The 23,170-nt window shown below is 36.1% G+C and overlaps 2 protein-coding genes across 2 annotated transcripts in view; one reads left to right on the top strand and one right to left on the bottom strand.

Annotated features, from left to right (window-relative positions):
• Positions 1–19,618, bottom strand: part of LOC124308394 (ecotropic viral integration site 5 ortholog) — a 40,754-nt gene extending 21,136 nt beyond the window's left edge. Inside the window, exon 1 of the mRNA XM_046771075.1 lies at positions 19,337–19,618. The gene's annotated coding sequence lies outside the window, so the exon portion shown is untranslated. The remainder of the gene's footprint in view (positions 1–19,336) is intronic.
• A 536-nt stretch (positions 19,619–20,154) lies between these two features.
• Positions 20,155–22,727, top strand: LOC124308840 (putative peptidyl-prolyl cis-trans isomerase dodo). Its single transcript, XM_046771977.1, has 3 exons — positions 20,155–20,306; positions 21,068–21,256; positions 21,606–22,727. Exons 1-3 carry the CDS (start codon positions 20,252–20,254, stop codon positions 21,824–21,826), a joined length of 465 nt encoding a protein of 154 aa, XP_046627933.1. The 5' UTR covers positions 20,155–20,251; the 3' UTR covers positions 21,827–22,727.
• Positions 22,728–23,170: the final 443 nt, after the last annotated feature.

Raw genomic sequence — 23,170 nt, forward strand, 5'->3', positions numbered from 1 at the left:
ACGGGAAAGTGGATAACTGTTAAAACCAAGACTATGTGCAATATTCAGCATTCAAAATGGCCGTTCCGAAATGAAATCGGAACGAAGTTTGTCCGTTATAAACAAATTCAATTTCAAACATTTTTTTTAACTAGAAATCTATGAATAATCTGTTAAATTAAATTTAATCCTTCCCACATTGTTACATAATAAAACAGTGTGATAACCTGTGACTACGATAACAATTCCAATGTTTATGAAAAAATGTGTAGCGTTATTTTTCTTACAATCGTATGTAAAATTTACAAAAGCTAGTTTTAAAACAGAACAGAAACATATTTTCAAAATTACACGGCAAAGATTATTAGTACGTAAAAAATTCTGTTTTTCTTTCTCCTTCATCTTCCTTTTGTCATCAAGAAAAAAAGACGATATCTCCGTGAACTAGTAAATCGAGTATCGATGAAGGTGGGAAAAGATCTATAACGAAAGTAGGATTACAGAGTGATACGAAGCGTTATTGCAGAGTAAGAATATGTGGCACCGAGCCAGAACCGATAATTCCACTTTTTTCATCCTATCTCTCATACGTCATCGTATCTAATTCTCCGGCATTCACAGTGACCCGCGTTTCCCACATGCCAGAAGCACCGAGATTCGTCGAGCATCTGTTATCCACTGCGAAATCTCTTTTCGCTCACTTCCGAAGCTGCGGGCAACGATGTGGAAGAAAAAAAAAAAACCATTTTAATCCGGCCGGCCGGCAGTTCATTGATACGTTTTACAAAAGTCCGGTTAATCAGGGTAATTAATTAAGCTTCGAAAGAATATAACATTCTATGTACAGTACATTTAAAAGAAAAAAAAAAAAAAACAAGCACTATTCGGTTACTCAATATTTTTATCAGCATTCTAAGTTCCTTTTTTTTTATTTTTTTTTTCCCCAAATAATCCGAAATTATGGAGTCGGAAATACAAATTTAATAGGATTGGATCGATAGGCAAGTTTCATAATTTTGAAAGACGTAAAATGAATGGAAATAACGTAACGTGTGTTAGATTGAAACATTGCGTGAGAAAACTTTTGTCGTAAAAGATGCGAGCGAACGGATTCCAACACATTTTTTTTTTTTTTTTTTAAGAGCGAATTGTCTGGCTACCGGAAGTGCTTGTGGTGGAGAAACGAAGTTAGTACCATACAGTTATAAATTAGAGTACATAACTCGGCAGTTACAAGTTTTTTAGCATGCTTATTATACGGAAGAAAGTTGTTAATTTGCTTAATTCTTATGCTAATAAAAATCAACGGGAATTATTATGATTGGAAGAGAAAATCTTTGTTTAAAATCCAAGCTCGTAGCTTTCATAAATTATTTGATCTTACTAAATGACAGTAAATAAAATTCATGTTGAAAAAGAATTACTAGAAAAGCGAAAAATCGTCGGAGTTTTTCAATACAAAGAAAGTTGGAAAATTTTTGTCCCCGGCAGAAACACAAAGCCGGTTTTATATTGTACGCTGCTTGTTCAATATTAATTCATATTTTTTATAACATCAACTTTACAACCAGTTGGTCCGAATTATTAATTCACCAACCCATGAAATGAATTGAATTCATTTTTTAACATGCTTTTTAAACATTCATTGGAAAGTTGTTGATCCCCTTGAAAAAGGCCTTTGGTACCCAAACGTCGATATCGCGTTAAGTTACACAAAAGCGTTCGAATTATGCATAGAATCCATTATACATAAATATTCTTTGGTGGCGTATTTCGAAAGTCTTGTGGCAAAAAAAATTCTTCCATTTTCCGGGTGAGTCGCGATTATATTGGTTGTACCCAATATTAATTTTATAACCAACCTAAGTAGCTGTGAGAGTGAATTAAGTTAATTAAAATATATAAAAAATATATATATATATATATAAGTTCAATTTCTGCATGTTTAACGAAATATTAGCGCATAATTGGCACGCGAATATTAAAACTTGCGTGTTCGACTGTACTTCCACCGCCCACATAGTTGAAACTTAAAAATGTCAACGTTTCGCTGACGCATAAAATTGAGCAACGTGAAATAAAACGATGCGATATCACGTATCATCGTGAAAAATATTAGTACAACACTTTCAAAACTATTTCAGTGTCGCATATTGGTCATTTTTCAATACCGAATAATTTCATTTCCCAAACATTTTAAATTAGCGAAATGTTTTACAGATGATACTCTAAGTACTGTTTATTTCGGATGAAATTTAATTAACAATTGTTACGACGAAAAATTCACGTTACTTTCATAGAAATAACGAAATTCTGACGGTCAGGAAATGTAGAATCAAATTGATTTACTTACAACTTTGACAAGACTCATTTTTTTTTTCATCACCTCAATTTACGTCGGTCGAAATAATCCCTTGTTGGACAAATTTTCGAATAGTCATAATTTGGTACTTTGAATTTTTACGTGACAATAGCTAAGGAAATCAAAAATGAAAACTGGATAAGTTAATTTTTTTATTTTTCCAACAAATGTATCGTCCAGACTTTAAATGATAAAATAATTGGTATTCAAATACCGATTGTGAGACTGAAAAGATAATCGAATAGAAGAAAAGCTTCTTTTAATAAAATTCACCTTTAAATCGATTTTTGCACTTTCGCTTGTTTTATCATTTTTTAATTTCACTTGACCAATTTTTTACCGAACTTTATGCCTGGTGATCATGAACCTCCGTAATCTTCAGATATATACTCGTGGTAAAAAATGAAAGGGTTCAACTTTGCAATGCAGTATCTTTGTGTGAATTGCAAATCGAAAGTTGAATTCAAATCGATTTTGAAGCTAAAAATCTTAGCTTCAACTTCCACGTTCCAAATTTAGTCAACACGCATTTTTTCTCGAGTAATTCTATCTTCAAGTCACTCTTATCAAATTTGTAAAATCAACCATCGACTTTACGCGGTCAAACAGGACGAAGAGAATTTTTTTTGAACAAATTTTCAAGATAGCCAGTTTGTAGCTTCTGGTTTTCCCTTCAAAACAGTTTCTTTTAAATTTTAATGCCAAGTTATCCAATTGCAAGAAAAAAAAAAAGTGTCCAAAAAACATTGATTCTACGTAAAAATGACTCGAGAAAAAATGAAGCGTATAAGACTAAATCTGGAAAAGGGAGCTTGAAGCCAAGATATTTAAATTCAAGATCGTTTTTAATTCAACTTTCGACTTGCAATTCGCAAAAAAGTTACTGTGTTGTCAAAGTTGAATCTTTTTTTAGTCAAAAACGCGGAATGAGGGGGCGTTAATTTTTTATTCTTTCACGAGAGTAAAAGGTACGAATAGTAAAATAATAATAACAATGTTTCTGGCGCGTGAATTTAACAAAGCATGTTATTCACGAATGCATTCATCCACGCTATTGTTTAACCGGAAATGGTTCTGTTACGCCTTTTCTGCCAACCGTTCCGGCTACTCAACTCCAGCAATACGATTGTTCAACGACTCCATGGAAACTGTAAGTATTTGCCGATAAATCACTACGCGTGTCTCGGCAAAAACGCACTCGTTGAATCGACGTTCGAACAGATTGAAAGACAATGAAGCCGCCGTTGTTAATTGGTCATTATATCATCCCTGTTCCAATTACTTGGCACTCTGACTCTGCAATAACGGACTCGGGAAAGAACAGAGAGACATTATAAACATCGCAAAAGTTTTGTTGAATTGATTTTCAGGATTCGACGTAATTGCAACGGGCGTGACAATTGCCGGCTGATTTAACCAGCGTTGAATATCCTGTCCACACACGAATGAGTGAATCCCGTGATTAAATTTCTGGGTCAATTGGTCGGTGGGAGAATTGATCAATTGTTGGTTTGAAACGTAACTCGGCATCGTTCAGTTACCAGTTGATCACGCTACGGATAGACGATTTCAAAGAATTTAGGTCACCGTGATTCGTACGTCTCACGGAATTAAAGAGCAAGTTTGAAAGTGGAAGGTGGGTATATAAACGCCAGAAGCGATACACGATTAGCAATGATCAACGAAGCGAGAGGCTGGCGAACGTGTTTCAATATCCAAAGCGGCGTGTGGCAATTCAAAAACCAAAAACAAGAGCGTGTGATCGGTTCCAAATGACATTATAATAATTTGTGAAAGCCGAGCAGTGATCGGTGAATAGATAAGCTAATCGATCGACAAATTAAGATCCAACAATCTGGTTAATTAAAAATTTTTGCTACCAAGAGTCTTTCAGGTTAGAAATTTAAAATTCCAGACACATCGAATTACGAGTCCAATTTTCTGTAATTCGCGTAAAACTCTTCAACGGATCTCTTTTCACAATTCGTTCGAAGGTTCAATTTTCAGCAGCAAGTTAACCAAGCACGTTTTCTATTCGTTACTCATCTCTGACGTGTTCCTCTTCCTACTTTAACCATCGGGTACAGCATCGCAACGGTGTTGTGTAAATTCTCTTGCGAATGTTCAATCACCGCGATGAACAATTGTTAGGTATACGATACAGAAGCGTGAGTGTTCCATGCAGCACATGCGTTTCAGACAAACGGTTCCATTGCACTCATCCGCAGTCCGCTGATCATCGTTGCTAATCTTTTTGCATCTATCATGGTCGGAAATCCGGTTGTTCACGCTTCTTCCTCGGTTATAACATGCACTGAGAGAAATTTTTAGTTCCGGTTACCGCTCAGTCCTTAACTATTTTCATTTTTTTACCACAATCGAAAAATATGGTTCTAGGTAGAAAATGAAAACTAGTTTTGTAGCTTTTACCAGAAAGCCTAGTATCCGTTAATATTCTAACGTAATAACAGACAGAAAACAGCAGTGTCCAACGTCCTCCTCGAGCGATGATGAAGTATTATGATGAATTACTTGTACACGGAACCGTGATTTTAACCCTTTCAGTCACGGTGGGATGCTCAGTGTCCCGCCTCAAAAATTTGCAAAACTATAACTAGCCATTTGAGTCTAAGTTCTGTTACTGGAAGGGTTTTTGGGGTCACTAACCACTAATCTTAAGTCGGCATTTGATATTTTCTAAATCCAAGATAGCGGATCCAATATGGCGATATATCCGAATTGTGAAAAATGCGGGACTGAAGGGGTTAATGCTGTTTTAGCCAGATGTAAAATCATTTCACATGTAACAGCTGCGCACTCTTGTAAGTAACCATACCGAATTAAGTACCAATCATTCTAGGGACTTGTTGTCAAACTTTGATGACTTCAATGTGCTTTTGCAACATGTGAATCAGTGGATGAAGTCGATGATTAGATGATGATTGGTTGACGGTGTTGAAAAGGTGATAAAGGAAGCTCCATGTGAAGTTTCCATGAGAGACTAAACTTCACTTGTGACTTGTTGTCGAACTTTCATGACTTCAATGTGCTTTTGCAGCATGTGAATCAGTCGATGAAGTCGAGGATTAGATGAGGATTGGTTTACGGTGGTACAAAGGTGACAAAGGAGGCTCCATGTGAAGTTTCCATGAGAGACTAAACTTCACTTGTGACTTGTTGTGGAACTTTCATGACTTCAATGTGCTTTTGCAGCATGTGAATCAGTCGATGAAGTCGAGGATGATTCGTTGACGGTGGTGAAAAGGTGACAAAGGAAGCTCGATGTGAAATTGTTATGAGGGACTAGACCTATATCAGTGCCTATATGCACTCTTTTTTCTCTACAGTGTTTTTGTTTTATCGCGGACGAGATCGTGCGATAAAACGAAATACCTCGTCGCATTATAACAGCCTTCAGATAGATCTGCTACATGAACACGAGGCGATAACATTTTCCCGTTATCTATCGTTCTTTCGCCTTGCTATGCGAGGAGAGCTGGTCGCGCGGACTGCAGTAACAATTTTATCATCATCCGTATTATACGTATACTGGTTCACATTTATTCATACCTGCCTGCCAAACTCTCTTAAGCGTCGCGAAATTTACCACCTTCAGACATACCACCGTTTATGTATGATCCTTTACCGGAGCTGATGTCCTTTGAAGAAAGGAGTTAAAATAAGCAAAATACGAGTTTCGAGTATCCGCAACGGCCGTAGACATATCCCACAATTTCAAACTGAAACAAATATCACCCGGTCAAAGAGCTCGCTACGCTGTAAGCTCGCTTATTGTGATAATAATCGGAAAGAATCGCGAAGCCGAGCTCGGAGTTCGAAAGATAAAATCACCGAACGAACAAGCCCAACGATTTACTGCCTAATTTCATGAAACCAATATCTTCGACGGCCTCAGAGAACGTAGTTTGATTGTATCTAGAGGCGACTGTATTCTCAGTTTTGCGTGGATAGAACATATATATTCACTGACGTTGAATATTTTTTTGTGTGTAAACCGATTACCGCTCAGCTTTGCGTAGTCAAGAGAACGTTTCGTTGGCGTTGCGTTTCAAGAACGTCATTGGCACGCGATGTTTCAAATTTTTCTCATATAGTAGGAGCTGAAAAGTGATGTCATCGAACCTTTAATTCATGATGGTACAAAAGCAATCGTGGCTTAATACAGACTTCATGTTTTACACTACGATACATGTTCCTAGAATCTGTTACCAATCGACACCATATAATGGCGTTATTGTAACTGGTTAATGTTACCGCAGTGATGTTATCGGAGATTTATAACAGGTGGTATCACTATTCAAAAACATTGTGTGTCATACAAGGTGGTGGTCTTTTTTTTAAATCACTTTTCGAATATCTCAAAAACTGAAAGAGATACGAGATAAAGTTTCGTACAAATCCTGAAGGGTTTCGAAGGGCAAAGATAAAGCTGGATATGAGCTGATCTGTGAACTGCGCTATTTTAGAGATTTTTTTTTAGTACATCGTGATTTTAGACAGGAAACACGTATTTTGACTATGGACGACTGATAGCAGGTTTGAAGACGAATTTGAAAACTTTGAAAACAAGATATTTAATTTTTTCAAGTTTCCAGACAGTGAAAGGGCCATTTTTTGGATTGAGCCCAAGATTTAATCATCTTTTGAAACTTGAGGGACGGCTTTTGGAGACGCTTGATCAACTCGAAAACATGATTCGTAGTTTTTTCAAACCGCGAAGATCGATGGTTCATTTCAACGAAAAGTAGCTGAGCATATAATGAGTATATATATGAATAAAATTATTGTTTTTTAACGCTTTTCGATTCGTCTTCGAACCCACTATCAGCCGGTCATAATCAAAAAATGTGTCCCCTAACCTAAAATCACAAAGGAACTCGAAAAATCACAATTAGTACCCAAATCCACAAATCAACGTCAGGCTAAACTTAGTAACGCTAACCTAACAAAACATAAGGGAAAAAATAATTATTGTGCAATTTGAAAATGAGTTTCAAGGAGTTGACTTTTAAAAATTCGAAACGAGTTTATTTCGTTCATTAGAATTAGCCGAGTATCAGAAAATCCTAAAGATGCGAAGTAACGATTTTTGTATTAAAATTTTCTCGTATCTCTAGTTACTAGTTGCCGAGATATTTTCCTTGGGCAATTAAAAAAACCACCCTGTATACATACAAGGAACTGTGTAAGATGAAGAAGTTTTTCAATACTTCAGAACGTAGAGGATGAGATGACTACCGTCCAGTCAGTCAATCGCCTCAGGGTCGGTCGGTGAGTAATATTTGCGGAGGCGTCTCATTCGACGGGAAGCAGTTTTTTGATACTAGCAAGTATATAATGTAAAGGTACATACCTACATGTATAATGTACAGATAAACACACGTGTTACGCAACTCTATAAAGCGCGTGATTCAACAAACCGGACGGGAACTTTTTTTCTACCGAATGATTGTTGTATGGGAATCTGATCGTTCTCCGTGATCAAATCTATCCAGGTATAGCTGGACTAGACGTGTCGAATGGGTTTGAGTGTTCTGTTTTAAAAGAGTTAAGGTCACGTAGCAATCCTACCTTTACCGACCGAGCAGACTCACCCTTTTTTTTCCTATATTGAATAAACAAATGAACGGAAAGGGTTCAAATTTCTACGATTCATCGCTCTTTCGTAAAGGAATTCAGGAACGTTAATCGTATCCCGAAAATCGTGAAAAAAAATTTGTTCATTTGTTTATATAATGTAGGAAGAAAAAGAGTGAGTTTACTCGGTCGGTAAAGGTAGGACTGCTACATGACCTAAAGAGGACCGCGTTGTCTGTCAACTTTCACAATTAATAGTGAAAATACTAATTCGGTGACGTTGTTATTGTTGTTGACAATTTTCGGAAAAAAACATGAGAATGAAGTTGGGTGTAACGTTGGATGTTTAGAAAAAATCATTACTTCGCACCTTAAAGACTAACTGAAATCTATTAAATCACGATGAACAAAACATGATGATATTTTAGAAACATCAACTCGTTGAAAGTCATTCTCAAATTGCGTAATAAATATTTATTCCCAGATTTTGTCGTTACGTAAACGTTGCCAATTTCAAGTCTCGTAAAAAAAACTTGATTCTCCAAACTACAGATTGACCAAAATTCGATGACGCGATATGAAGATTACAAATAGAAATACAATAGAAATGAACAAAGGTTAAAACATTTCATGCGGAACATTTTTTGGTACCTTCAGAGCTGCAATTTAACTGTGCAAACCCACTTATTTTCACCCGGAAAATACGATTGTTTTATTTATCTCTACGTAACTATTATGATCACAATGATGGCAATCTGAACGTTGATTCATAGTATCACTGATTTTTTTTTCAAACGGTGAAAAAAAAAAAAAAACTATGGTTAGTACATTTTTATTTTTTGTGATTTTTCAAACGTTTGTTCCGCATAGTAATCTTCGTACTTTTACCATAGCAGGAATTCCTAGCATACCTGAAACACGAACTATACACCCGTACATACCTGTAACGGTTAATTGTCTTGAAAAGTAAAAGGCAGTTGCATTGAAGAAAACTGAATTGTAAACGATTTTCTACATAATTTACTGCTGCTCGGAAGCCGCGTACGTTGATTATTGTAATAGATATTAAATGGTAAAATTTCTGGTTTATCGTAGGCAATAAATACTGCAGTCATTAGCCAAAGAAAGCATTTGGATATCGACGTAATGCAACATTAACAGAATGTCAGCACTTTCATAAGTGGGGGTGGGGGACCTATCCTAAGAGGTCGAAAGGCAGGGAGTTTTCTGAAATTTTTTCGAGAGGGATGAATTGAGTGGATATTTTCGAAAGTCTGATTATCTTTTGCTACTAGTTCGAAATACATTCGATAACTTTTTCAAGTCATTTGAACCGTAATTGATCGAGTTATTAGCTACAACCCACAGCGGGTCTCCATTCGCACTGTCAATTTGCGTACAATCTGGAGGTCGCAATTTTGACGTGAAACCAACGAACGTGAAATTTTTTCAATATTACGATTTTTTCTTCGAACTTGAACTTAAATCTACCCGTTTTAAATAGAAGGTGTCATTTTTCATCATGTTTTCACAGCTTTTTGCTATCAAAAAGGGAACTTTTATGAAAACTCCGACCCCCAGAGTGTAGGCATTAAAATGTAAGCGCGAATGAATACCTGCTGTGGGACGTAGTTGATAAATCGATCAATTATGGTTCAAATGAGTTCGAAAAAAAATCACCTGATATAGTTCGAACTATCAATAAAAGATACTCAGAGTTCATAAAAAAGTAAATAATCGTGCAAGGTTCACGTGCACCTAATTACATACTCAAATGGCGCAGAGACATTGAAATAGCAGCTGTAGTACATAAAACACTCGATGCTCTCGCTGCAATAACGATACAATCTCAAGTGACGCACGTGTCTTGTGTCCACATTTGGCGATACGATAGCTTCCACGTACATATACCGGGACAATCTCTTGAAACTTGAAAATCAACCGCGCATGCGCCGAATGATTCAATCTCATTGGTCGGCGAAATCTTCCCGCAGCGATATTCTTGTCCGCGATGCAGGCCGGCCAACGTACGCAAAATGTGTACGTTTGAATTTTCAAAGAGCATAAGCATTGAATTCCGACCGTTCTTTGTAGAATCAACTCTCCGAACCGATAACAAATGCTTACCAAACCTTTCCGAGTCGCTGTCTAAATTATTTGAGATTCTAACCTCGAAAATTCGTATCGACCATATCGCCGGCAGAAAGAGTTCGACAGTTGAAACTCGGGATGGCAAGTCTGCGCGAACAGCCAATAAAACTCGCGCATGCGCAGTTGATTTTCAAGTTTTATGGGTCTTGACTTGACGACTGATAAAAAGAATTTCTTTCCATTGTGGCATTGATTATTTGCAAATTTTTTTTTTAATCAATGCGTCGCCATTTTGTAAATAATGAAAATAAAATTAAAAAAACGGTCACCTACAATAATAGCTACATTTATATAGATATTGATAAAATTTAGTTTTTTATTTTTAGACAACTCTCCACCGAGCTACCAATACCAAAATGGAAGTGAAATTTTTTTACTGGCCGTTAAGTCAAGACCCATAACTTTGTTAATTATGAATATTTTTTGATAAAAATTTACATAAAACAAGTTTAATATACAATTAATAAAATTCCAACAACCCGATGCTTTTATTAATCAGTTATCCCTGTGAAAAAAATTCTCAAAGGCCTTGCCCTTTTAAAAATGCATCATTGCTTACGACTGTTAACGACACATTCTCCTGAATCTCATCTCTCCTCGTTATTCGAAACGTCAAGTGCACATATTGACTAACCTTCTTCCCTGCTCCCTCCTCTTCTCAGTGGCCACGTAGAAGTTCGGTAACGGTTAAAATATTGTTCCTGAACTTTTGAGAAGAATCAGTATGGGGGACATAGTGCCGAAAGCTCCAGACAAACAGAAGTGATTGTCATTTAATTCACCAAAAAGTTTTGTTGTATTACTAGTTATATTGCCATTGTAGTTGACCACCCGGCTATTCTTCCTCCGATATGAGTTTGTTCCAAAAGTCTTTTTTTTTTTTTTTGCTGAATTGAACTTTATCAGGGTGGCCACTAATCTCCAGCACGAAATTCCCTGACTTTTCCACAAATTCCAAACAAACATCTTATAATTTTCCCTGACCAATTCGGACAAATTGGTAACGGTAAATTGAAAAAAATATACGTATTTTCCATGTGATTTTTTTTTGTTTTTTTTTTTTTTTTTTTTATCAAGGTACGAACTGTCACTTGTGTCACACTGTCCCATTTAGTCGATGCGCAAAATCGTTTGTAAGGTAATATTTAGGAATATTCAAAGTTTGAAGAGAACCTTCCGGCGATGGTGAGTAATATTTATCATTCGATCTTATCTATCTGAAGCTGAAAAAAATTGTGGGACTCATTTGTATGAAAAAAAAAATATATAGCAAACGATTCCCTGACTTTCCGCAAAAAAATCTCTGAAATTTCCCTGAATATTCCAGATTTTCAGCATTCCATGAGATTTCCAGGTTTTAAAAAATTCCCTGACCAGTGGCGAATTTTCATTTTCTACCTAGAACTATATTTTTCGATTGCGGTAAAAAATGAAAATAATTAAGGACTGACCGGTAACCGAAATTAAAAATTTCTGTCAGTATACGATGTAGAAAAACATTGCTATATATATATATATATGCACTTCGAGGTCGAGAACCCTTTCCCAAATTGACTAATTTTCCTTGACCTTTGCCACCGAGGAGACCTATTAAGGCAAAGTGGCCTGGAGTTAGCCGTGAGTGTCCAACTCGATTATTTGAGCATGGAAGGGATTGCTAAGGGTCTATGTAAAGTAGTTTGAACAGGTCCTGCCTGCTTCGGCAGTGTGCTTGCGAGGCGTGTCGGCCTCCAGGGCGATGACGGAATCCCTGGCATTTGAAAAAAGGGCAATCGGTATGCGCTGGCAGAACCTGTACTCAAAAATCGCCTCTCAAGGAACAAGCTTGTGAATCATGCTGTGTAGAAACAGGCTGTAAAGGCGCCTCGGGATATCGAGACACAGAAGGAGAAAGCTATTGATAGAACTCTTGAGTGCAGTGAAGGTTCACCTGACGGTGTGATGTAACACAAAGAGTCCTCGGTGAATAAGTATCATCGTTCTTTACTTACATCATTCTATTTTTCTCCTAGTTTCATACTTTTTCGTCCTTCAGAGTTTACTGAATATATCGTAGAGAATCGGTATTAATTGAATTGAATTTGAGAAAAATGCGAAAGATTGTGTCGTTCCAACATTATCTTGGTATCAATCCAACGCTGTCTGATGTTCAACTTCCGGATTGACCTCAAAATAGTTCTATAATAGTCTCAACACCATCATTTTTTACACTGCATGTTGGCGGTCAGTTTGAATTCCCATTTTTAAGATTCACTGTTTAAATAATTTGGTGTAACTTCACGAGTGCCGATACAGTCTTTGTTTCGTGACAAAGAGTTGTAATTCATTCATCTCTCTGTACAGGTTCATGTAACTATCCATCAATTGCCAATGACCGATGGACTAAAATGAATTCCGGAAGGTGTGATCGTCCATTAACATAATGCGACTTTTACTAGTCACCCTAAAAGCCCGAATATTTCTGTCGAGAACCACGATCAAATCATGATTAGCTCAGCTGCTCTGTTCCACACTTGACAAAGTGAACTTGTAACGAGGATGAAGTTGGTAACGTTAATTTAACAATGCACTCACTTTGCACGCTGAGAAAAATTTCATTTGTGTAGTAACGAGAAAAAGATTTGATCCCTGATGTTTTGTTACGTTGACGTTACTGACTTCAGCCTCGTAGCTTCGTGCTGATTCCCTTGAGTTGTGACTTTGCCAGTGCAATGTGCAATTTTTGGAATCTAGAGACTTTTTCAAATTTGGCTTACACGGTGTTTGGTAAAATCTTCCACGTCTGTTACAGTGGAAAAAATAAAAATACGATAGAAGCCAGGGTAGATAGTCTGACCCAATGTACTCGCTGCTACCAGCAGATGTTATATGCCGTAAAACCGTATCGATTTTGCTGAGTGTATATAGAACATCGGACTATAAGTTCAAATTAGTCTATATCGTGCAACATTTGGCAAAAGGTCAATTCGGCGGAATAAAAGTTAAAATTGAGAGAGAAATAAGAACGACGATGCAAGTATATTACTTATAATTACCGTCACGAGACTAATTCTAAACTCATCCAGTTTGTTAGGTTTACTCTACTTTTTTGGTTAAATAAGGCTTTAACGTCAATTAATTGTTGTACAAGCGTTAAATTTTTGCAAAAGTTGCAAGAAAATATGGTAACAGTGATCGTAATGAGAAAGAATAGTAACGGATACTAAACTTTCCGGTAACAGCTGGAACACTAATTTTCATTTTCTACCCATAACTATATTTTTCGATTGTGGTAAAAAATGAAAATAGTTAAAGACTGAGCGGTAACCGAAATTAAAAATTTCTATCAGTGCTGGTTACCAAAGTGTCATGTTACGTAAGTCATAAGCTCGGTTCAAAGTACGGATCAATCAATCAAAACTTATACCGAACAGATTGAAACTTGAATCAAGAGGATATTGCGTCGAACGGTGTTGGTAAAAGTAGCGATTGACAATCTTTGTACAATCCACCGAATGATATTTGATCAACCTTCAACAGCCAAAAGAATATCGTTTTATTCGAAAAGACAAAAACACTGCACATTTAATACGAAGCTGAATCTAGAGGCAAGATTTAGCAGTTAAACGTGTAAAACTTTTTGGAAATATGAAAATGCAGTCGAGTTTTATACTCATAATTCTGTAAGAATATTTCGAGTTCAAGGTATTTCGCAAAAATTTTGATTTTCCAACTTCACTACCTTATTAAAATACATTTGATCCGTAAAATTGGAAAACACGTGAGAAAAGGATCATATCCTGTCTATCCAAAAAGAGTTGAGAAGGTTGTGGAAGAGGGAAGAGAAGGAAGAGATTCGACGGGTTTTAATAATCCCGTCACTTTTGATAATATTTCGTTGCCCGCGGTTGGTTTAAATTTAACTTTTGCATCATGTTATATCTTTTTTTTGACGTTTTCACGTTTTTACAGACGATTTAAAACACTGTGCCCGATTATTGAATCGAGACACGATACGAATTCAGGCCTATTTGCACAGGTCAAATCCATTTAAAATCCTTCGTTAAGATTTTCAGACGTTGATTTGCGACTTTGAGCAAAAATTGTGCGGAAAAAGATCGGAGAACCTGATGGCAATTTTTATTTTATTCGGAATTACGTCACTATCTCACAACAAGAATTTGATTATCGGCAACAAATTGATGTAAGAAATCGTGCAATAATATAATTTGTTTAAATATCCCAATTATCAATCTTTTTCAGCTGAAGTTTGCGATGTTTTCAAAATTTTTCACGAAATTAGCACGTCTGATTTCACTCGCGCTATTTAAACCTATGTCACATTATTATCCGTCTTATTTGCTTCTTCAAACAAACTTGTTTTTGCTGAAAAGAGTGAAAATATGTTTGCGAGTATTATTGATATATATACATTTTTACACTTATTCTTATTCGAAACAACACGCGGAGATGGCTAATCATGTCTGTTTTCGACAAATAATTTTCACAGTAATACAAAATCTATAAAATATACGGTATGCGTTAGAGATAAATTGCAAATCTACGTCGAAAATGATTGCAAATTAATTCTGAGTTGAAACTCATTCTCTGTGAAATTGACTGTATTTCAAATCCGTCTAACGATAAGCACAAATCGCGGTAAAAAATCGTACGAATCGTTGAAACAAGAAGAACGAATATAACTCGTGCAACAAATTTATTTATTTCTCAAGTTAAAATTACTTTATTTTGATCACGGGATGTATAAAAGCGACGTGGCTGAAGTTAGTTACGTTTCCGAAAATCGTTATTTCACAATTACAGGGAATGTATGAAATTCGTTGAATCAAAACGAAGCAAAATTTATTCATATTTTGAAAACTTGGCTATGCCAAAGTCACTATAAACTTGCAAAATAGTAATTCTTTAACTTTAGTCTCATTAAAATCGACAGAATAGATACAATTTATCCGTGATCAATGGAATCACGTATTCGCTACATGCATATAATTGTTTTGGGCATGCATCATCGTATAAACGGAGTTTACAGTGAGTCAGTGCCCGCAACAGTCAAGATCATTTTATCCGCTCTGCGGTACGCAATTTGAATTCTACAAATCGCGGCTGTTATACCGTTTGCGAATTTCTTAACATCCGTATTGTTGACGTAAATGTTCCGAAGTCACCGTAAATTCAACGTGTGTAATACAGATTTTCGAAACGAATCAAAAGACGCGCGTTTGAGAGAACAAGTCGCAATTTTTACCATGAAAATAGACGTATTTTCAAATTTTCAAATTCAGGAATGATCGAAGAATCAAAACATATTCGGATATCAGAAATTTAATTGTTCAAAGATTATTACATACCGAAGAAGAATACGAATAACGAGTATAAATAATTGGTATATTTTAATTTTACGAAATACACTTTATATATTCACAGCTGCTGAATTTGAGTTTCACTTTTGCTTAAAATAGATACGAGAACGAGATATCAAGGTTCACCGAAAAAGAACCCAGTTTCTTCCGAAATTTCATCGGAAGCCAAACGAGTGAAGTGAAGGAAGAAAGTGGGGAAAATTGTTACCCCAATTATGCCTGTGTATTGTATATAATGTGCCTTATTCTTGGAGACATGCTTTTTCCCAAATCGAATAAGAATAAGCATAATCCAATCTAATGGTGTCACTTTAGGCTCAGTCAGTACAGGGACTGATATTCTTTCTCACTATATGTACCTACCCTTAGGAGTAAATGTCGTATACCGAATAGGCGTGAAATCAATATACAGGCTAGACATAGACTATCGAGGCATTATTGTAACGTAGGAATAATTTACAATTTTTGGAAATTACGGCACAATATTGTAATTTGACAAAATTAAATTAAAATTTCCGGAGTTTAAACAGCGTGTAAAAATTTCTCCCTCGGTTGTGATATTTTTTTTTTTTTTTTTTTAACTCTTTTATCAATCATTTGAACAAGAAATTCATTTCAACAATATTATTCAGAGATTGTTGAATACGATCGTATTGAAGTTGGTAACGTTATCCTAACGATTTATACTGACGGGGAAAACCGTAATTTTTTTGTTGTTATCGTTATCGAATTTTCTGAAATTCAGTAAACCGTAATAAAACAATACAAACCGATATTTTGAAATCTTAGTTCCTTTAAAATCGCTGCGAAATAAAAAAAAAAAAAAAAAATTGCGACTTTTTCCCCAATATTTATAATAATATACAAACGACTGTACAATAATTGATTGTCTCTATCACTGATTTTCAAATTATTTAGCAAAATTGAAAATGAACTGATTCGTCACCGTTGAAAAATTTGGCGATCAAATTTGATCAAATTGTTGTCAACAGTATCACGAAAATCGAATTTCTGAAATGTTTGTTTTTGCAGGCTCAGGTTATTAAATTCGTTATCGAAATTTCATAAAGGACGATCGAAGAATGATGTGTATATATATATATATATATTCGTTAACGCGTTTCTGGGTTAAAAGAAATTGCGAGGCAGCTCACGTTCACCTCGTTGCTGGGGGAAAGAAGTATCGTACATAGACTGTTATTGCACATTTACAAATTGCCAGATCGACGCTTCGAGTAACGATCGATAGTCGATGGAGCTTGAGAGGTTTGTTCGATGATAAAAGTACACTCTAAGGAACTAAATGCCGGAGAGTAAAGAGTCGACGAACGTGAAATAAAACGGTGCTCAACTTTGGCGTACCATTTTCAATAAAACGTAATCTTGTAATAATCAGAATTCCATAACACGGAAATCGTGGAATTCGCAAAGAGGATGTTTACAGAGTTTTTATTTCAAAATTCAAGGCTTTTTCCAGATTTTTCAGGTCATTTTTTTTTATATCCGAGGAAATGAGTTTGGTACAGATTACCAAGACGGACGTGTTGAACAATTTTTGTTTCGGCATATGTGTTTTTTTTTTTTTTTGCGTTTCAGAATCAAGTACCATTCAGTTATCGGAATTGATAGGTATGCTTGCATCGCTAACATTTACACATTGTGCGGTTATCAAAATGAAAGCCAAGCAAAGAAAGAAGCTCAGGACGGACATTTAATTACCAATCAAGCACATTTTACAAATAAACGCATCAATTATAAATATTATCACAAGACAGTCCAGCCACTATTTTAGATATAAATAATCTATTCGTGACAAGATAAAATTATCAACCACTTCACCGTAGAATGCTTTGTTTTCAGGATTACTTTTTACTTTTTTTTTCCTCTACTGCCTTTTCGCGTATTTATGGATCTGTGATTGATTCAACCACTCAAGTTTTATTAACAAAATAACACATCGGAAAAATTCAAGATCAGGATTGAAATTCCAGGCTGTTTCCAGGCTTTCAAGGCTCTAAAAAAAATTCAAGTCTTGTTGCAGGTTTTCCAGGTATTTAAGGCTCTGTAAATATTCTGGAAAAGGAGCGGAAAGAGAGTATTCGTTGAATTGAAGAGACAGAGAGAAACATGTGAAGATTGTTGTTGTTCTCAATTGGGTTTGATTGTTTCACGTGTTTTTTTTCTGTATTTGAGGATTTACAATTCACGGTGAAACAGTTATCGATTCGATAGAAACTTCGTTATATCAAGCTGTAAATAATACAATTTTGTTCAAAAAATCTTACAACTTAAGCACAAGGAAAAAAAATATTAGAAAGTACTAATTCAATTTTCAGTATTAATGTTAAAAGTGTAGGAAGAAATTGATCTCAGGGGATCTTTGGGAATTCATTTACAAAAGAAACTAACTGTGTTGAAGTTCGTAAGTATATTGCGACGACGAAGTTTTCGGAAGAATCGTTATTTCGCAACTTGGGATTGTCGCAAATTCGATAAATCGTAACAATGCAGAAGATATGCATTTTTCGTTGGCTAAACTTATTAAAAGTAATTCTAAAGTATCATATGTTGAAGTTAGTAACGTTATTATAACGATTTACGCCGCGGTAAACATTATCTGGAGACTTTAGATTTGTTTGAAGTTCGGTAAACCGTAATAAAAGAAGACATATTCATGGTTTTAAATGTCAGTTTATTAAGTCATTGTAAGAATAAGAAAATAGTGAGTTTTTCTCCCAATGCTTCGTAACGGTGACGTTGAATCTCGTTATAAAATTGCAGTGATAATCAATAATTATCGGTTCAGTTTCTTTGTCAATGTTACTGACTTATAGGCTTGCTGTAAAAATGGAATATATTTAATTAAAATGACGCGAGCGGTACGAGTTTGTAGCATTAAAAAAATGATCCAACAATACAATTGTTCTGAAAGCATTAAACATCCGAGCCTTTGGTGGTGGTTGAAATTGGTAAATTTAGACGATTTTTTTCTCTTGAATTGAATTGAAATTGAAAACTTGAATTAATAAAACCGCATTGTTTTAAACCTGTTTCACCTGTTTCGTTTTTATCTCCGATTTCGCCACCTTGCGAACAGACCACGCTATGATGAATCCTTGACCGATTAAAAGGGTGAAGTTAATTAAGGTATTATCGTAACGAAACATTGGGGAAAAATCAGCATTTTCTTAATTTAACAATAATTTTGAAGGAACTAAGATTTCGAAAGGTAAGTCTGTTTTGTTTCATTACGGTTTACTGAATTTCAGACAATCCAAAAATCGTGAAATAACGGTTCTCCCTCGGGCATGAATCGTTGCGATAACGTTGCTAACTTCAGCACGATCACGCATTCCAACCGTTATTTTAACCGAAATTTTTAAAAACAAATTAGCAACGTATATTTCTAGCCGACGATCAGCGGGAAATTTCGCTTTTTAGCTACACGGTTCGCGATCCTCGACAATCGCAGACACGGGTGTTTTACTCCGCAATCTAAGAACGTAAATATCGAAGCGCCCATGTACATAATATGTTTTCCAGGACAATGCGCGGAGCGAGGAGGGGGGGAGTCGCGATTGGCAAACGGCTGTGAAGCGACTGCATAAGTGTGTTAATATGCGAGCAGCAGGCGGCAGCTGCGTGTGTCACGTACCTGCACGAAGGTAATTATAACGGTAAAAATGTCGTATTTCAGGGTTAACGTCCCGATCAGAGGGGCGTCATCGACGCGACGACGGCCGGCGAAGAGCGTTTTGATTTTAATCGTGCGCCAAAAATGGAAATCTGCCCGATTAAAGGCCAGTCAACAAACAAGTGTCAGGCAGCCGCCCACCGGCCACGGGCCAGCTGGTGATTTTTTAAGACAATTTATTTCGATGCTCACCTCTTTTGTTTCTGCCAAATTTCCGTTCACTCATTAAACTGCTCAACTTTATCCACTAATTTCGCATTTTATTATACATCCACTGTGCAAACACTGATAACCTTACTTCCTTAGCGATATTGACAGGAATGCGCGGCCAGCGCGGATCCGACTGACACCTCGATTATTTTGTCCACTTGTCACTACGTCCAGTCTAGCTTTGCGCTTTGCCGATTATCGGCTCGGTCCAATTACAGTCCGACGTTCGATTGTCGATAGTCGTTCGTCGGTTCGCGAGATTGTCTCGATTCGTCTGTTGCATCTAAAGTCCGTGGCCGCATCTCTTTCACGAATTCTAATCCCCTTCCTTGTTCACATTCCGTTCCGCGCAGTGTTGCCAGCTGCCGAGTAAAATATATCAGTATTCAAAAATCTCTAGATATTAAAAACTTAGAAATCTCCTCTATTCGCTAAATAATTAACGAACAATCTGCACAATAATTTGATTGCGAAGATAAATTGACAATACAACATATAGATAGATAGAAGGGATAGCATAGAAGGTGAGCAATCCCTGCTCTATGTCAATGATCTGAACTGTCTGACGTTTTATCGGGTGCTTTCAGATATTTTCTGGTAACACTGAGCCGGTAGTTAGGTGTTTCTTGTGCTCAACTAAACTCGGAGTGGGTTTCGATATTAACTCCCAGGGCTTTCAACAATCTTTCATCTTTTTTGCGCTGTCGAGTTCGTGGGTAGTCGCTGCCATCTAATTTCGGAACGCACCATGGTCAAATTTTGTCTCACTCACTTCTAGGGAATTCTTAGCGGTGGCAGCAAGGTTAGAAATAGGAATAGGTCTGAAGTTCATTCGCTGTGGATCACTCGGATCCAGGGAATATCGGAATCGAGGCAAAATAATTTTGTTGGATAACAATGGCGGACGAAGAGCTACCAGCGGGTTGGGAAAAACGGTTGAGCAGAACGACTGGTGTGTTGATTATTGCGAAATCAGAATGAAATTTAAATAACTTATACATCGTAATAGACGTATGGCGTATACTCGTTGAATATTCCTCGGTAGTTTGGCGACAGAGTTGAAGTTTCAACTGTGTGGGCGCGTCGCAGAAACTCGCCTTACCGGCGTTTGTGACGTTGCCACTGCGTTTTACACCCACGAAAAATGACCCGCTCGCCGCATCCCTAACATCGATTTCAGCCACCCTCGAGCTCCTTTTCACCCGCACAAATTCCCACGAAACCGAAATACTTTGGGCATTTTCCTTCTAGCCACTCAAACGTCCCGATTTCTCCTTATATTTCCCCATTCGATAGTGTCAACAAAGTGATTCTTAACCCTCCCTACAGGCGCATTGCGTCTAGCAGATATCTATTAAGAAATTAGAACGAAATAAATGCTTTCGCCGCTAAGATTGCCGTACGCTGTAAAAAGCATTTGAAAATTTTATTATACTTAATTTTCATTTAAATATGTATATTTATATTCTATGTTTGTAATGAATTTTATGCAAATGAAATGTTTTTTCTTAAAAACTAAAAATGAAAAATTAGTTGGCAACTGTTGTAAAATTTCTGCACACTTTTGCAAAATCAATGATATTTTGGAACAATTCATTATTAGTTTTAGTCATTGTAAAAACAATACGACAATTGTTATATCGTTTTTTCAAATATTCTACAAGTTTCAATTTTAACAAATCGATCGTTGACTGGGAAATAATCCATTTGCAGGCCAACATTATTACTTGAATATCTATACAAAGGAGAGTCAGTGGGATGTACCTGACAAACCAGCAGAGGGACCTAAGGAGGTGCAGTGCTCGCATCTACTCGTGAAACATGCAGGCTCTCGGCGACCCTCGTCGTGGCGGGAAGAAAACATTACAAGAACTAAGGAAGAAGCGCTAGAACTTGTCAAGTGTAAGTCGGGAGAAAGTCGTGATAATTTGTAACTACATTATAATTTATGCTTGTTCTTCTTACTTTTTCCGTTCCTATTTTACCAATCTTGTGTTCTATTCTCAACCAACGTTGTGTTCTACTTAACTCTAAATTCGTCTCACCGAAATCTCAGGTATTTATACAAAGAATATTTTCAGAACGATGAATATTTCAAATTGATTCAAAATTTATGAAAAAAAAGTTAATTTAAAGAAATTATATGAAGCTAACCTGATCAACACTCGATTTCAACAGAAAATAACTGATATTCGGAGTGATAATGAGTTTCACAAATGTTTTTTACGCATATATGTTTCCATTTCCACAGCATATAGAGAGCAAATTGTTTCCGGCAAAGCAACGTTTGCTGAACTCGCATCAAAATACAGCGATTGCAGTTCTGCAAAACGTGGTGGCGACCTTGGACCGTTCGGTAGAGGCGCGATGCAGAAACCATTCGAGCAAGCTGCGTTTGCTCTTAGAGTGGGAAAGCTCTCAACTCCTGTTCACACGGACAGTGGCGTGCACATAATTCATCGCACGGCTTAATCGAGCGTCTAGACCGTATCTGCTGCTAAGAAATTGACGAATTATTGTATCACCTGTAGATTCATTGAATTATTCATTTTTAATATTAATCAACTAGTCTAATTGTAGTAACCAAGGTACTGAATCACGGAAAAATATTCTTACAATAATTTAATCCTGAAAATTTCCCCCTGAAATAATTTCAGGATGATATTACCTCCTTCTACCGAGTCACCATCGAGTGTAACAATATTTACTTCCGCCTAGTGTGTACAAGAACGATTATTGAAAAGTTAAAATTAGTAATAAATTATTCCGAATGATTTAAAGCAATTGCACCACATTCCAATCTTTCAGATTCAAATAAAATTCATAAAAAGTAAATTAATCTGAAGATTTGACACTTACAATTTACCAATTGGCAGTTTTCTACTTCTTTTCTGTTGGTTCGAACTTATTTTCTATCGGCTGTAGAGTAACGTTAATTTTTCACTTGCAATGATTCCAGTTACAGTACACGCAATTTGTTACAAAACTGATTATATTGCTTCTTCGCTGTAAGCAAAGCATTTAAAAGAAAAGTCTAAAAAAACTGATTCTTATTATCAGTTATCGGAGGACCTAAAATACGTGTAAATAAAATGTTTAGCTCAATGAATTTGAAGTATCAACGGGCCTTCAAAACAGCAAATCATCTCTTTAGTAATAATAATTTATGCTGACTAACATATGGGAGGAATTTGTAATTTGTGAATTTATTTTGTAATAGGCTAGCGTTCGGTTCGTAATCATGTCCATTTGTATAGTTGTTATCCTTAATATCATTAAATTTTCCTTAAATCCGCGCACCTGGGATATATTATGTTTATGTTTATATAAGTTATGACTAAACTAGGTAAAATAAATCGTATTTAATCTGTTATTATGACCTCAACACTGTCTATCATGACTTTTCCTTTCTGCATTAAAAACATATTGTTTGAATTCAAAAAACAAGAAAAAAAAACAATGACACATTCGAAGGTTACGGTTTCAGTTAATCTGTCTGATGAGAAATCATTCTGAGAAGATTTATTTTAAGCCCAGTTTTACGTTGTGACTTAAAAAAATTCTAGCGCCAACAATTTTAACTATATCAAAACATGTCAAAGAGCTTTTTTGTGTAAAATTACCGCCTGTTTCTTTTTTGTTTCAACACTTTTTCTAATAATCGAACTGAATGAGTTATTGGCGAACAACTTAAATTTTCAAACTACATTCTTTGATTATCGCCGGAAATAACAATACGATGGTAAACTTTTGTAGGTAGCTTAGTTACAAAAACACACAGAAAATAACACAGTTCGTCAAAGTTTGAGCACTTCG

The sequence above is a fragment of the Neodiprion virginianus genome, chromosome 7, assembly GCF_021901495.1.
Source record: "Neodiprion virginianus isolate iyNeoVirg1 chromosome 7, iyNeoVirg1.1, whole genome shotgun sequence".
NCBI lineage: Eukaryota > Metazoa > Arthropoda > Insecta > Hymenoptera > Diprionidae > Neodiprion > Neodiprion virginianus.